The sequence below is a fragment of the Oryctolagus cuniculus genome, chromosome 20, assembly GCF_964237555.1.
Source record: "Oryctolagus cuniculus chromosome 20, mOryCun1.1, whole genome shotgun sequence".
NCBI lineage: Eukaryota > Metazoa > Chordata > Mammalia > Lagomorpha > Leporidae > Oryctolagus > Oryctolagus cuniculus.
The window spans coordinates 16690549-16707138 of NC_091451.1; the positions used below are offsets into that span (position 1 = coordinate 16690549).

Below are 16590 nucleotides of genomic sequence, written 5' to 3' on the forward strand. Positions count from 1 at the left end.
CAGAGAAGAAATACCGCAAGTGCCTTAGGTTGACTGAGACTTGCTTGCCCACAGGTGCAGAATCCCCAGCACAGGGACTGGGTCTCTAACACTTGGCTGCTCTTACAGGTGACCCTGGGAACTCCTGTGCCTGACCTGGGCTCTCATTGTTTAACCAACTGAGTGGTTTTAAGGAATGCATACTCAAAATGCTAGCACGTAATGTACCTTCTCAGGGGAGCCCCTGGAAACTTACTTATCAGACTGCACCCCATCCCTTCAGAATCCATCATTGGGCCTGGGGTCCGAGAATTTCCACTTTCAATAAGCTTCCACTTTAGGAGAAACACTCATCTGTGGCATTCTCTAGGGTGTGGCACCTGGGAAACACTGAATTTTTCATCCTGCCAACGAACCTAGGAAAAGATAGTAGCAACCATAATGATCTTTGTTTTACCATTTTTAACACAAAGAGGCGAAGTGTCTCAATGCAGAAACACAAACCCATGCCAGTGCTGGGGACCTTGTCGTTATTCAGGTGGCTCAGGGGCACCTAACGTGGCTGGCCACTTCGCTGCTGAAGATACTCCCACTGGCCGCCTAAGCCTTTGTGAGCCCTACAGAGTCAGGAAGCAGGCCTAGAATATGTTTTTCCTGCCACTGCTGGCTTTTAGAGCACGTCGCTTTCCTGGATTGTTGGTACTGCAGGGGAGCCCAGTGACTTTTGGTCCTTCCCCCACTCCCTTCATAAAGCTGTGGGCCAGAGACGCCGTGCAGTCCAGAGACGGGAAGGGAAGGGGCCAAGCACAGGCAGCAGGCAGTGTCGGGGTGGAAGCAGAACCCAGAGAGTGTATAAACTCTAAGAGAGAAAAAGAGGCCTGAGCCTCATCTTCCTTCCATCACCTAAGTCTCTTTGTGGCTGCAAAGCTGATGTTGAAATGTTCTCACCCACTGTACCCTACCCCCATATGGCAACCGTGCCTTTGAGAGGGACACCGGTAAGTACACTAGGCATCCAATCTTGGATGCCCAGTGTGTTTATACACATCCCGGACCATAAAACAGAACTGAGAAATCAAAAGAAGAGCATTGTCAGAATTGGGAATGCCAATGTGTGTGTGTGTGTGTGTGTGTGCGCGCGCGCGCAGGGGAGAAAATCAGGGGTTTTGTAGAAAGGCGAAATTGGAAATATTCTTGAAAATTCGCTTTGAATTAACCTTTATACATGCACCACACATTGTGGCATGTGGGACTCAAGATGGGAATTTTCTCTGATTCGGGTACACTGCTGGGCAAACCATATTTGATAAGTGGCTTCTTAAAGAACCAGTAATTATGAGAATCAGTTTTTGTCCCTGCACTGTGTGAAGCTTATCACATACATTCATGATTTCATCTGATCATCACAAGTGTTCCCACAAAATACGTATTATTATCTTTACTTAGCTCAGGGAGAACACGACCCAGGGAGATTAAGTAAGCTGCCCAAGGGCTGGTGCTGGAAAGTGGCAAAGCTCAGGTTCCAGCTCAGGGCTGTGTTTCCAGGCTCAGCCTTGGTCTCCAGACAGGACACTGCTGGGCTGGCACGGGTGTGTTCCCATTTGGTTTGGTTATGATCATCCATACCAGTCAGTGTAACTCTGGCCAACTCACAGGCTCCTTCTACTTTTATGCCATTGCTCCTTGAAATAAACTGGAAAGCAAAGGAAACCATCTGGCAAACTCTGGGGAAGACTTTCCCCAGTCGTGTCATAACAGCTACTTCCGGGACCACCTTGCAAAAGAGTGACCAGCAAGGTATTCATTTCCTAGGGCTTCTGTAATACATTGCCACAAGCCGGGTGGCTTAAAATGCTAGCAGTGTATTGTCTCACAGTTCTGGAGGCTACAAGTTCAAAATCAAGGGGTCAGCAGGGTTGGCGCCTTCTGGGGGCTATGCAGGAGAATCTGCTCCCAGTCTCTTTCCTCGGCTTGTTGGCGGCCATCTTCTCCCCACGTCTCCTCAGGTCGTCTCTCTTCTGTGTGTCTACCTCTTGTCCAGATTTCTCCTTTTTTAAAAAAATTGTTTATTTGAATGGCAGAGAGAGAGACACAGAGTTGCCATTTGCTGCTTCACTCCTTAAATGCCCATAACAGCTGGGGCTGGGCCAGCGCTGAAGCTAAGAGGCAGGAACACAATCCAGGTCTCTCATGTGGGCGGTGGGAGCCCAGTAACTGGAGCCATTCTGGCTGCCTCCCAGGGCCTGCATTAGCAGGACACTGAGGGCAGGGGCTGGCGCCAGGTTCTGCAGTGTTTTAACTGGCGACTTAACCGCTAGGCTAAGCACCTGCTCCGGTACCTCCCCTATTTGTAAGAACAGCAGTCACACTGGATTTGGGCCCATTCTAATGACCTCATGTTAATTTGATGACCTCTGTTAAGACCCCCATCTCCACATAAGGTCACACCCCCCGGTACTGAGGGGACCCCAGCGTATCTTTTCTCCGAGGACACAGTCCAACCCAGGAGAGTGAAGCAGCCTTGTCGAGGGGATTCTTTCTCAATCCCAGCCCCAGATGAGTCTTCTCTGGCTTTCCACCCAGCCCCTGCTTCCCTTCTGTTTAGCAGGCAAGGGCAAACTGCAATGAGTCAGCCACAAGAAGAAGGCCCATGACTACACGAACTTGTTCTTCCTCTCGTCTGGTTTCCCTTCATCTCAAGCCAATGGGTGGCATTTTGCCCGGGCAGTCACTATGCCCTGCATGCACCAGTAAAAACAAAAACAAAACAGGTGCCAGGGCCGGGAGAGCCTGACAGGCCTTAGCCTGAGGTCTCTGCGTGGTTGCTTTGGGAAATACCTTCTCAGTGTACCCGAGTGTGCAAGGGGCTCTGGAAGTCGCTGATTCTCTGGCTTCTTCTGACCCCTTGGTGGAACTAAGAAAGCCCAGCTGCTCTTTCCAGAAAATCAGAGCCCAGCCACCTGAGAGATGCTGCAATGGCGGAATCCCCACATGGGAGAAGGGCTTGGAGATTGACAGCCCGGGTCTTATCCCCGAAGTCTGCCTTTCTCTTGTAAGCTGCACTGGCCACCATGTCCATTACCGTATACGGCCTAAAGAAGGCTCTCTTCCAGCACTCTTTCCCATGCATGAAGAGAGGCTTGTCTTATTTCTCCACTGCTTGACTAGTTCTGGGCTGCAGCGTTTATATCCAGGCTTTTCAGAAGCCCCATGTACCAAAAGGTTCGTTACGTTTTCTTGCAAAAGAGCTGCTGGATATGGTTGTCTTGGAGCCAGGCCCACCATCACGAGTCCCCTGTCTAGGTGCCTCCCACCCTGCCTCTCCTCTGCCACCACGCGACTGCACCTCTGAATCCAAAAGCCATTGTCTCTCTATATTCCTGGGTTTGGCATCTGTGGATTCAGCCAGCTGTGTGTGGAAAAATTAGGCCTGCGATGGTTGCATCTGTACTGAACAATCTTGTTTCAGGCATTGTTCCTTGTCATTATTCCCTAAACAATACACTGTCGCTACTATTTATATATAGCATTTACATTAGGTATTGTAAATAATCTGGAGGTGATTTAAAGCAGGGGTGGGGAACGTCCAACCCCTGGGATCATATAAAGTCGGTGAAATCATTTTGTCTGGTCCTGCCAAGGCAACCAACCACAGGTGGGGCTCGAAAGTCAATAAATCTACAGCAGGCTGATTTTTAAGTGGATAGTTTTGTATGGCCTGCAATCGATGCTGTAAGTATCCAAGTGTACCTTGACAGAAAAAATGTTCCCATCCCTGATTTATTGTCTACAGGAAGATGCATGCAGGTTATATGCAAATACTATGCCCTGTCATAGGAGGAACTTAGGGACCAGAGATCTTGGCATCTCCCGAGTGGGGATATCCAGAATTGTATAGACTCAGAGTCCAGGCCGAGCTCCTTCTCCAGCCAATCCAGTGCCCGCCTTCCCGATTCCACAGCCTCTGCTGAGCATGACTGATGGTTGGGAAAGCTCACTGCCTTCCGGGAAGGTTCTGCTCCAGAGCCTTGCCTTAGGAATACCACATCCATACATAATCTAATCTCTATGCCAAAAAAAAAAAAAAAAAAGTTATGATGTCATCCCCAATAGATAAAGAAGAAGAAAGAAATTCCTTTTGAAGAGGAACCAGTGAAACAACTGTGTCACTGTTTTTAGGTTGGTCTTTGCATTTTTTAAAATTAATTTTCAATTATTTGTAAGGCAAAGAGAGAGATAGCTAGATAGATCTCTCATATACTGGGTTACTTCCCAGATACCCTCAGTGGCTGGAACTGGGCCAGGCCAAAGCCCAGAGCTGAGATCTCAATTCTTGCTCTCCCAGACGGGTGGGAGGTACCCACCTACTTGAGTCATCATTGCTGCCTGCCAGGGTGCACATGAGCAGGAAGCCAGAACTGAGCTGTGATTCGAACCTAGGAACTCTGATAACAGACAGCAGCCATCCCAAGTGGCATCTAACCACTGCCCCAAATGCCGGCCCTGCCATGTGATCTTCCCGCTAAGCGGCGAGCATTTGTATTCAGAGCTGTCAGAGCTGAAGTGATGGTGGAGATTATTTAGTGGGGTACAAGGCCCCTCTGTTTTGCAGATGGGAGATGGAGACCCAGAAAGCGAATGCAGGTTTTGTAATATTGGCTGGCGGCAGAGGTGAGATTAGAGCCCAGTTCTGTTGATTCCCTGCCTGGTACTCTTCAGAATATGGCTGCATACCAAACAGCAGAGCACAGGGACGGGACTGTCGTATGGTAAACCTTAATCCAGGCAGAGGTACAGCAACGTGGAAGACCTCTGGGTCATCGGTCAGTTCCAAATGACAGTAAAGAGCTGGATGAAGGGCTCTGACCTCAGGAAAGTGCAAAGCATCGGGGAGGCCTTCAGGGTTCTCTAAGCCCGGTCAGTTCCGCCTGCTGCGTGCCACTTCTGTCAGTCCCCTTCTGCTTGTCTGCCTCCACCCTGGGCCACTTCTCATTTCTCCACCCAAATCCATTTGTGCTCTGAGGTCCCAGATCCTTAACATGGACCAGAAGGGTCTGTGTGTGTTGACTTCCTGTTTTTCCAGCTTTCCCCTTCTCCCCTCCCCTCTAGTTCCCTCTGCTCCAGCCTGGCAGGGCTTCTCCGTTCCTCAAATAAACCACGCCTCCCTCTGTCTTTCTCTAGGATCTGCCTAGAAACGTTTTCTCTAATTCCCTAGACCAGGGGCTCTCAGACAGGGCTGATCTTACTGCCTCCCCCAGGGGACACTTGGCAATGGCTACAGACATTTTTTGGTTGCTGGCACTGGCATCTAAAGGGCATTTCACAGGACAGCTTCCTGTAACAAAACCCATCCCTCCCAGAGTGTGGGTGCTGAGGCCAAGAAACACTTGGTCTTCAGATCTCGGCTTACGTACAACTTCCTCCAGGAAGGCCTCCCAATATACTTTGGATAAGATCTGAGGGCTCCTCCTGCTTCCATTTGCTTCCTCCATGGCCTCTCCTTCCCAGCACTGGGCGCACATGGGAATACCGTGAGACACTGTGACATCTGCCTCCCACACCAGTGTGTCAGCCCCAGGAGAGGGGTGGAATGTAGACTTGTCATCTGATCCAGCTGCCCTGGACAGCACCTGGCACAGTTGGACATCACTTTTTGCCTTGTTAGCCTTGGAACACATAGGAAAGTAAGTTCCCCAAGTGACCTGCCTTTCTCCCCCAGGGTTTTGTGGGTTTCCAAAGGCTTTAAGAGCAGGCTCACAGATGCCCCAGTGGACAAGTGTGCAGTCTTGGGAGCCTACAGAAGTGATGGGGCAGGTGTTTGGCCTAGCAGTTAAGACACCATCCCTCATCTCCTATGGATGTCCCTGGGTTCACAGCCTGGCTGTGTTTCCAATTCCACCTTCCTGTTAATGCACACCCTGGGAGGCAGCAATGATGGCTCAAGTACTTGGGTTCCTGCCACTCACATGGGGGACCTGGATTGAGTTCCAGGCTGCTGGCTTCAGCCTGGCCCAGCCCTGACTATGACAGGTACTTGGAAAGTGAACCAGCAGCTGGAAGATCTCTTTCTCTCTGTCACTGTCCTGCTGCCTTTCAAATAAATAAATACATATTAAAGAAGTGGACCGATACCCTAATTCCACCACCTTCTACTTGAGTGACCTTCAGCAAGTTGCTTAGTTTCTTTGAAACTCAGTTTCATCATCCATGAAAGAAGCATAAAAATAGAGCTTGTTTCATAGCCTTGTTGTGAAGATGAAAAGACAGAGTATGTGAAGTACTTAGCTCCAGCTCTGTCTCTGGGTAAGGGGTCAGTAACTGCAAGAAGGGTGCACTGTGGAGCAAGAGACTTGTTCCAAGGGTCCATGCAACCCCAGGCCCTGCTGAATGGCCACAGGGACAGGAAGGGAACCATCAGGAGGCAGCCAGTCAACCCCTTTTTTTAAAAATATTCATTCACTCATTCATTCATTATTACTTTATTTTGACAGAGAGAAAGATCTACTGGTTCCCTCCCTAAATACCTGCAACAGCTGCGGCTGAACCAAGCCAAAGCCAAGAGCTGGGAGCCCAATCCAGGTCTCCCACATGGGTGGCAGGGACCCAACCACTTGAGCCACCATTGCTGCCATCCAGGGTGTGGCAGGAAGCTGGAATTGGGAGCAGATCTGGCACTTGAACTCAGGCACCCCGATATGGGTATCTTAATAGCTAAGCCAGATGCTTGCCCCTCACCCTCTTCATAACTTCTTCAACTCTGGAATGCACCTGAAAACCTCCCCTAGGCTCACTGTGCATCCCCAACAGCTCCCCATCCAAAGCAGACGGGTGCCTGAAATGCACCTGCAGGTAGGTCAAGGGCAGCCTCCACACTCTCACTCCGCCACTCCTGGAGCCCTGGCACCCGACTTCTTATCTGGATTCCATCTCTGGAGCCAGCCTTCCTCTGGATGGAAACCCATTTCTCAGCCTCTCTGGGCCCTGTCTGTGGTGTCAGCAGGGGCTCCACACCCCATAAGCAGCCTGGCCCCCCACTTCCTACCAGGTAGGATCCCTGGTTCCCTGAGATCTGCAGGGGAATTAGCAGTTGATTAATTCTAGAGCTCCTTCTACCCTTCAGGGAACATGGAGGGATAGGAAGCAAGGCTTTCCCATCTCCAGGCCTCATGGTTTCCTTTCCCCCTAATTTTAGGCATTCAAAACCTGCTTTGGAAAGAAACAAAGGTCCATTTCCTGGCCTGCCCTGGTCAGCCAGCAGAAATGTCTGCTGGGAGTTGGAGGGCAGGATGGGAAGAAAGGCTACTGTGCCTGGAATGGGAGGATGTCATCTGGGGTATGCACAGGCCACAGACAGGAAATCCTTTCACTCTGGGAGATGTCAGAGCCAAGTCCCACACAGGTAGCAGCCAAAGAGGTCCACGCCCAGCAGCCCTGTCCACAGATCTGCACACGCACCAGCTGACAGCACCAGGGTGGGTGGGTGGGACAGGGACCTGAGACTCCAGAGCTGAGGGAGAAGAGGGAAGGGGGGATGGGGACATCAGCTCATGGGGAAAGACCCCCAGTGCACCATCCATCTGTGGTCCTGGGTGAATAGCATCTGCCTGGAGTTCACAGCCCATGGCTTCTGTTGACTGGTGTAGCTTTCTGCTCTGCAGCCGGTGAAACCTGACAGGTCGGTCTCTAGATCTGGGCTGATTCTCTTTCACTTCCTGGTTCTCATACCTGCAAACTTGAGCATCTATGTGTTCACCTCCTCGCCCTGCGAAAGGATGGGTTCCTTGTCCCACATGCACAATGAAAGGCCTGGTGTCTTAAGAAGCAGTTCAGTGGGTCTGATACCAGGGGAGTCACTGAAGGGATGAGAACAACTGAAGTTAGACCCCTGAAGATGAAAATCAGTAACTTGGGGCAGGTGTTCAGGCTAGTGGTCAAGACGCCCACATCCAACATCAGAGGGGCTGAGTTTGATTCCTGGCGCCAGCTTTTTAAATGCAGACCCTGGGAAGCAGCAGTGATGGTTCAAGTGGTCAGGCTCCTGCTGCCCACATGGGAGGCCTGACTTGAGTTCCCAGTCTGGCCCAACCTGGGCCATAGCAGGCATTTGGAGGTGAATGCACACATATCTCTCTGTCTGTCTGTCTCTCTCTCATATTAAAAAAAAAAAAAAATAGTGACATGTCCGTATCCCAAGGGCACTTCTTCCATGGTGGGAAAAATCTGAGCAAGCTTTCTCCCCCACCCCACTCAGCTAGGTCTTGGTGGGAAGCAACCAAGTTTTGCCTAAGCCTCTATTTTGATCCACTTTGAAAAAGTAGGCAAGGTACTTTTTAAAAAAAAAACAATAATCCCTCCAAAGGATATTACGTGTCTCTCTGCCCTCTGTCAATACCAACTAAACATGTTAGTGACTGGATCATGTGTTTGGCGCAGGGGTGAAGGTGCTGCTTGGGTACCCACCTCCCATATCAGAGTGCCTGGGTTCCAGTCCCAGCTCTGCACCTGATTCCAACTTCCTGCTAATGCAAGCACTGGGAATCTGCAGGTGATAGCTCAAATGATTAGTTTCCTACAACCCACATAGGAGACCCAGATGGAGTTCCTGGCTCCTGGCTTTCGCCTGGCACAGCCCCAGATGCTGTGAGCATTTGGGGAATGAACCAGCAGATGAGTGATGTCCCTTCTCTTTCCCTATCAAATAAATAAAATTAATAAAAGTAAATAATTTTTAAACCAAGTATTTGAGTGAATGAATGGAGGCAGAGGTGGTTCAATAGGGCTGGGATAATGTGAGGGGCTGTGGTACACAATTCCACTTTGCAGTGGTTCAACCACCCTCCAGGGACATCCTCAGCCTGGCCATGCTTCATGGCTCAGAGCTGGTGAGAGGAAGCTTCTGAGAGAGAGAGAGAGAGAGAGAGAGAGAGAGAGAGAGATGGCTTACTCGAAGATGGGTGCTTATGGACTGGGAGGGTCCACACCATGGGCACCCGCAGCCTTCACTTCTTGCCCTGGATGCCAACTCTCTCCTGTGCAGAAGCGTGCCCTGTGCGAGCTGCTCACTAGCCCATCAAAAGGCTCCTGCTCTCAGGAGCTGCACAGACAGACTGGTAGGAAAAGGAATTTGCGGGAAGCCCAAGGCAGATACCTGGGACAAGAATGTGAACTAACATTGTTCAAGTGCTCACTGTGTGCCAAGCTCTGTGTTACATACTTAATGGCCACGATTTTATAGAATTCCCCTAACAACTTGGTGAGGATGAACTTGGGCTTGGAGCTTGACAATTTCAGTTTCAGTCTCATCCTTTTTTGTGTTGTATGAACATGAGAAATTCTGAAAACTCTGAGTCTCAGCTGCCTCACCTGTGAGCTAGGAATAATAATAGTCCCTCCATCAGAGTATTCTAGGAGTTCCTTCAGGTAATACACAAGAGAAGCATTGGAAGAAGGCAAACACTCAATAAATATCAAGGTGACTATTATTCACATGGCCTTGAGTAGCAGCCCAGGGCTGCTTTAACAAAGTCCCACAAGCTGGGTGGCTTAAAAGAAAAGTATTGTCTCTCTCAGTTCTGAAGGCTGCAAGTGCAAGATTAAGGTGCTGGTGGATGTTGGTGGTTCTGAGGGAGAGTCTAGTCCACGCCTCTCTCCTGGCTTCCGGAAGCCTCAGACACACCTTGCCTTGCCGATGGCCGTCTTCTTCCCGTGTGTCCCCATATCCTCTTTCCTCTGCATGCATCTGTCTGTGTGTCCAGATTTACCCTCTTTATAAGGGCACCGGTCACATTGGATGGGGCCCATTCAAATGACCTCATTTGAGCCTGATACCCCTAGAGAGACCCTGTCTCCAAGTTTAAGTTCATATTCTCAGGTCCTGGGGTCTTAGACTTCAGCATAATAATTCAACGCATAACACAAGGCTAAGTTACCTGCTCAAGGTCACGGCAGTTGTTAGTGAAGAAACTGGTCCTAGAGCCTAGGATTGCTGGATGGAAACCCCATGGCATACACGGCAGTGGGAAGCCTGAGATCTCTAGCCCTTCTCTGGGGAGAAGGAACTAACAGGACACGTTCAGAGCCTGCCACTTCTCTTTTCCCTCTTCTTCCATAGCCTGCCTGCTCCAGGCTGAGCTGGTGAACTATGAGCGAGTCAAGGAGTACTGCCTCAAGGTCCTGAAGAAGGAAGGGGAGAACTTCAAGGCCCTGTACCGGTCTGGCGTGGCATTCTACCACCTCGGGGACTACGACAAAGCGCTCTACTACCTGAAAGAGGCGAGGACCCGGCAGCCAACAGGTAAGGCAGCGATGGCTCTTCCGGTCCCCTCCCTCTGGCAGCTCCTGGGGCCCCTCAGCGCAGTGAACAATTTTCATGGCTGGCAGAGCTGGGTGGAGATAAATAGGGGGTCAAATTAAGGTGTGTGCCAGGACCTAAAATGAGGAGAGCACACAGTCCTTGCACTCACCTGGGGTCTGGGCTCCAGAGAGCTTGGGCAGCTGTCCTCTTCAGAGAGGGGACAGATTCTTTGTCTTTCCACCACAGTCTCCAGCTGTCTTCACTTATAATAAATGCATGTTGACTTTATGCTGCTTGCCAAGGTCAGTGTGGGACACCAGGGATGTAGATGAGAAGACAGGGCCTCTATCTGAGAGAACTCACATCTGGTTGGTGAGACATAATACACAAATGTCTATCTATCTATCTATCTTTTTTTTTTTTTAATTTGAAAAATGAGAGTGAGAAGCTCCCATCTGCAGGTGCAATCCCCAAATGCCCACAATGGCCAGGACCGGGCCAGCCTTCCTTCCAGTCCTCCAGTCCTAAGCTAGGAGCCAGGAACTCAATCTGGGTCTCCCATGTGAGTGGCAGGAACTCAACTACTTGAACCATCACTGCTGCCTCCCATTGATGAGTCGATATAAAAGGAAACTGGAGTCAGGAGCCACGGCCAGGAATCGAACCCAACTGCTCTGATAAGGGATGCCTGCATGTTAACTGGCTTCTTAGCCACTCTGCTAAATCCCGACCCCCAGAAAGACAATTGAATGCTAAGCCAAGCATTTGTCAGGAAGCCTGCTCTGACTGCTCCGACCAGATCCCATTCCTTAGCATGTGTCATCTGTACCATTCACTTAGGTCACAGCCGTAGCTTGCCCAGTCATTCATTCCACACATATTTATTGAGGGAGTGCAATAGATTTGGAACTATTCTAGATAATGAGTACATAGCAGTAAATAAAAAGAAAGTTGCCACCTTCAAGGAGTTTATGTTATAATGGAGGAAAATGGACAGCAAGCAAATGGACAAGTAGATAATGTAACATGTAGGAGTGCTGTAAAGAAAATAAAGCCGAGTGAAGAGACCAAGAGCAAGGGGAGGACGCTGTCTTAGATCACGTGATCAGAAAGGCCTCCCTGAGGAGGTAACAGGAAAGCAATGACTTGTGACTTGTCATTGTTGTTCATATGGCTGATTTTTTTAATGCAGTTCTTCTTCCAAGAAGCCTGTAAGGGCATTGTTGGTCCAGAGATTAAGACACTGCTTGGGACACCCACATTCCATATCAGAGTGTCTGGCTTTGAATTCTGGCTCCGCTTCTGATTCTAGCTCCCTGCTAACACAAACCCTGGGAGGCAGGGGTAATGGCTCAAGCAGTTGGGTCCCTGCCACCCATATGGGATACCCAGATTGAGTTCCAGGCTCCTGGCTTCATCCTGGCCCAGCCCTGGCTATTGTGGGCACTGGGGGAGAAAGACCTCTCCATCTATCTCTGTCTGTGTCTGTTTTTCTCTCTTTGTCTTTCTGCCTTTCAAATTAATTAATTGTTTTTAAAAAGAAGTCTTTAAGAATTTTAGGATCAATTTGCAAAAGCCAACACAGAGACCTTGAATTTGTACAGTGGAATTCTTTTCTAAGAACACTCATGTATGTATTGTTGTTTTCCATATGTAAATTGTGTCCCACCAATCATATACCATAAGCAGCGTGAAGCCTAAGGAGTGGACTCATTCTGCAGGATTTGCTTAAGCACCTACTCTAGGCCAGCATTGACCTGGATGTTGTGCCTGGCAGCAATGTTGTATTCATGTCTACTGAAAGTTCCTACCCCAGGCATCTCTCTAACTCCGTGTTTCAGTGTGCGCAGAGCTAAGCAGCCTTGCCAGGCCTTGCCCTGCTCGCTAATTTAGGGATTGGAATTGGCTTTCTTTATGGAGGCGTGATTGTCTGACCCTGCTTATATGGACAGAAGTAAGCAAAGTCATTTTCAAATCTTAAAGTTAAAAAAACTACATCCAACTAATATTTATTAATCACTGTGTTAAGCACTTTCAGACCCACCTGGTTTGGTCCTCATAGCAATTGTATGAGGAGGGCATTATGGTCCCCAGGAGAGGCAGGCTTTTGGGCTGACACACCGTTGACTGTGTGACTCCTTGGGCATCTGATTCAATCTCTCCAAAGCCCGGTCTTCCCTTTTTCATAGCAAGGGCGATGCCACGTACCCTGCAGGATTGCAGTAGTGGTAAATATGATAATGAAGGTTCAAAACCTGGCTCTGAGTAGGCATTCAAAAGCAGACGTTGCTTCTTGCAGGTGAGAGAGTAAGGTAGGAGAAGGGGGTAACTTGCCTGAGGTTCAACTCCAAGGCGGGGACGGGTCTCAAACTGCTGACTCGGAGACCACTGGGCTTCCTGCTGTACGGACAAAAGGGGAGAAATTCTCTTCTCCCCTCCCCCTCGTCTGTCTCCTGGGTCACAGTGACCCTTGCCCTTGGCAAAGGGTGGGTGGGAAGGAGAAGGCCAGCACTGGCCGAAGGGCCAATGAGTCTGGCCTGCTTGTGGCTTGCAACCCAGCTCATATGTTCTCGGCAGACACGGTGGTTGTCCTGCCAGGTGTTTCCCAAGGTGTGTCTCTCTCCTCACAGACACCAATGTGATTCGGTATATCCAGCTGACAGAGATGAAGCTCAGCAGGTGCTCCCAGAGAGAGAAAGAAGCCATGTAACCAGGAGGCCTCTCCAGAGCCGTGCCCTCGCCGGACCAGGGACATCCAGGCACCTCCTGTGGAGAGCCCTCCCCGGGTCCCGCCCCTCCTCACTTCTCCCATCTCCCCTTCTTCCTCCTGTTGTCCCCCAACTCTTCGTCTGCATCCAGTGTGAAAAGAAGGAGAGAAGCACATTTGGAATCTGGTGGGGTACCCGGGCGACGGAGACACCCCCTTCTTTAGAAGGTCAGCCAGTGACCGAGAGGGGCCTAACTTCTGCCTGGAAATGCCATCGCGGCATTGACCTTGGCCAGCGCCTCCAACAGAGGCGGAGCCTGGCAGGTGCACCATCCCAAAGGCAGCAGACATGGAGCCCGTGGCCTGGACCCTTCTGCAGCTTTCTGACACACCAGAGCATCTCAAGGCATCTGAGACAATCAGGCATGGGACAGACACCGGAAGCATTGGCCACGCCAACACAGAGACCATGAACTGGTACACTGGAGTTCCCCCACTCCCCCAGTCACTTCAACCCCTGCTGCCCCCCCCAACTTGTCTTGGCTTGTGTGTTCTTCCCCCCACCTTGGGGATCCGAGACTGCCAGGATTCACATGCCACCAAGCCCACTCTCAGTGCCCTCTGGTGACCACACATACCATTCCCATGACTCCCAGCCAGCAGGCAGCTGACAACAGCAGGGCAGGGTGAAGTGGGCCTCGAGCTGGGGCGGAGAATCCACACAGATGAAGGGAGGGAGGTGTGGCTGGGGGAAGAGCATAGCATCGTATAGGCGGAAGGATTTGACTGTGGACTAATTGGGTGTAAATAGAAATAAATTCGCAGACACATCCCTGTCGTGTCTGTTGGAAGCAGCCTTCTCCCTCACGTTTACTCCCTCCCCCAACTCCCTCAATCAGAGCTACTTAGAGCCAGGCAGGATGGGGCTTCCCCCAAAGCAACTGGCCATTTGTCCAGTGTTGACTGCAGCCTTTGTGCTTTTGAGAGTAGGCTGGGATTGTGGAGACCGCCCAGAGGCTTGGTTTTGTGGGAACGTGTACAGCCTCTTGTTGATGAAGTTATCTGGACTGACTCTCTCGCATGCAGAACGAGTTCAACAAATATTTGTTGAATAAATCGTGACTGCAGACTGGCTCTCCTGCCTTAAACTAATCTTATCCCAGTCGAGTCTCCTGAAATCTATGCTCTTTATGCTATGCCGTGTTGCTTCAGTTAAACAAGAAACATTTACTGAGGGCTTTTTGTTTGCCCGTGGTTGTGCAATTCGCTGTGGGACATAGGATGTAGTCCCAGTCTTCAAAGAGATGGAAGAGTTGAGAAATGCTAATTTGAGATTATTACCAATGACACCTTTGATTTATATGATGCTTAAAAATTTTCAAAGCACTTTCATGTATTTTTCGTGTGACTAGTGAAAAAGACAATATTGTACAAAACTAAACTATATACAGATGCAATAATGTTCATAGTTAGGATTTATTAAATGCACTATCTTCAGATCTTTACATGTACAATCTCATTTCTTTCACGCAGTTGCTCTGTGGATATTATTCCCATTTGATGGACAAGAAAACAAAAATGAACTACCCAGAGGATGTGTGCCCTTGAAATGGTGCCAGTGGGATTTGAATCAGGCCTCCTTGACTCCAGATCCCTCGCTGGTACCTACACTGTATTAGTTGCTTCTTCATGCGTATTATGTGGGGCAGTTACAACTGCTCAAGAGCAGGACCCTGTGGATGAGGTTGAAACGCATTCTCCATATCAATAGTAGCACCTGGGCCTCCTCAGTATTTACCTACCCAAGGCAGGAAAAAAAAAAAAAAAAAAAAAAAAACCACTAGAGACTTAGAATCTCTAGTGTTCTGAGCAGACTGTCTAGGAAAAGACCGCTGAAACCCAGAAGAGATTGCTGGGCATTGTTCATTGTCCTGACTGATGGGCCAGGGCACATTCTAACAGCCGGCCTAGCATTCCTCGTCCCCAGCATTGGGGAAGGATCATATTTACAGGCAAAACCCAAAAGGAAACAGCCCCAGGTGGAAGTTAGTGGCAGGTTGTTTGTTTCAACGGAGCTGCACCTCTGCAGGATGCAGTCGCTGCTGAGGGGCTCAGGAGCCAGCAGTGCAGGTTATGTTTTGCACAACTCCCCAAGACTTCCAGCAGGGCTGGCAGGAAGGGGCCAGAACCACGCAGGGATCCGCTGTTGCTCACCTCTAGCTCACCCTCTGGAGAAGAGGAAAGGTGAAAAGCTCTTTCACACTCTCCCCTGACTACCATACCACGCTCTCTGCCCTCTTCCTCTGGACAGCTTCATGTGGTCCCAATCCAGAACTACCCTGAGGCCTACCACAGTCAAGCGTGCAGAACTCCTGCATCCCCAAGCCTCCTGCCCAGAAAGGTTGTTGGGGTTTGAAGGATGGAGATGAGGTCAGGGTGGCGACAGCACCCATTCAGATGCGCAGGTTCTTCCTTTGTCCTTCATGCCTCAGCCAAGACTTGGGCTAACTTCCCACCGGGTCGCAGGAGAGGGGTCTTGCTCAAGTGAGTGTGCTGGGGCAGGGCTGGGCGGATGGAGATGAGATTGTTGCCATCCCAAGGAGAAAGCCTAAAAATTGCAAGTATGTGAGGACAACCTCCCAGAACCTCAGAGCACAAGCACAGGCCGTCTGCTTGTCTGGGGACTTAGAGACACATGCTTATTGGGATTCTATTCACTGTGACCTGAACTTAAAGAATCCCAAAGAAACGAGCTGCTTGGGGTACTGGCTGGTGTTGGGGTCAGGGCTGAATTCCCCGTGCATTTGTCCAGCAGACCCTTCCAAGAGCTGCTAAGCAAATCCAAGTCCACTCACCTCCCCAGACCTTGCACTTGCTTCTCCACCCCTCCCAAACACTGGGCCTGTGGTTTAATTACAAGCTTTGCTTGCAGATGGCACTGCTGAACTGCACAGACAGAGCACTAATCATGGACCTGACCTGCATTGTCACCTTCAGCCTGAACTTTTCGTGAAAAACTGTTTGGGGGGAAAATTATACCTTTTGTTTAATTATCATGTAACCTTCACGTGTGTGTTATAGAACTTCTAGGGGGGGAAAAATAAGAAAAAAGTCCAAAATTCCATCCATAATCCTGCCACCAAGACAAATATTTTTAACCTTTCAGATACATCTTTTAGTTCTTTTTTGATATAAACATACACATGCACATTTGTTGTTATTTTAAAAATAAACTCGGTCATTATTACATATGCTCTTGAATAACTTACAAAAAAGTGTATTTAAGAATATAGTATACATGCAGAGATACAAAATTCAAAACATACAAAAAGCTCTAATATCAGGCAGAAATCACTTCCCTCCCTGTCTTCCAGGATCCAGTTTCACTCATTTCTTGTAAATCCTCCTGGAGCTAATGAGACATTTTTCAAATACACATATTTATGTGTGTATTGCTATCCTTGTAATGGTAGCACACTGAGCACATTTTTTGCTTCTGTTCCTTTGCTTAATCAATTGTGAATACTTTCTGCGTGTCTCTCAGACTTTTCCAGAGGCATCCCCACTCTTTGAATGGACCCTGGTCCCTTCGTAATCAATTCTCAGATAG

General features: G+C 49.4%; 1 protein-coding gene across 4 annotated transcripts in view; it reads left to right on the plus strand.

Moving 5' to 3' along the window:
- The window catches only part of TTC9 (tetratricopeptide repeat domain 9), an 87692-nt gene that overhangs the window by 13996 nt on the left and 57106 nt on the right, over positions 1–16590 (plus strand). For 3 of the 4 annotated variants that reach the window (XM_051826303.2, XM_070065172.1, XM_070065171.1), the window contains exon 2: positions 10091–10273. In XM_051826303.2, the coding sequence (XP_051682263.2) occupies positions 10091–10273 (183 nt within the window). Of the gene's footprint in view, positions 1–10090; positions 10274–12903; positions 14486–16590 lie in introns of those variants that run through there. The other variant, XM_008248540.4, reaches the window with a different exon arrangement.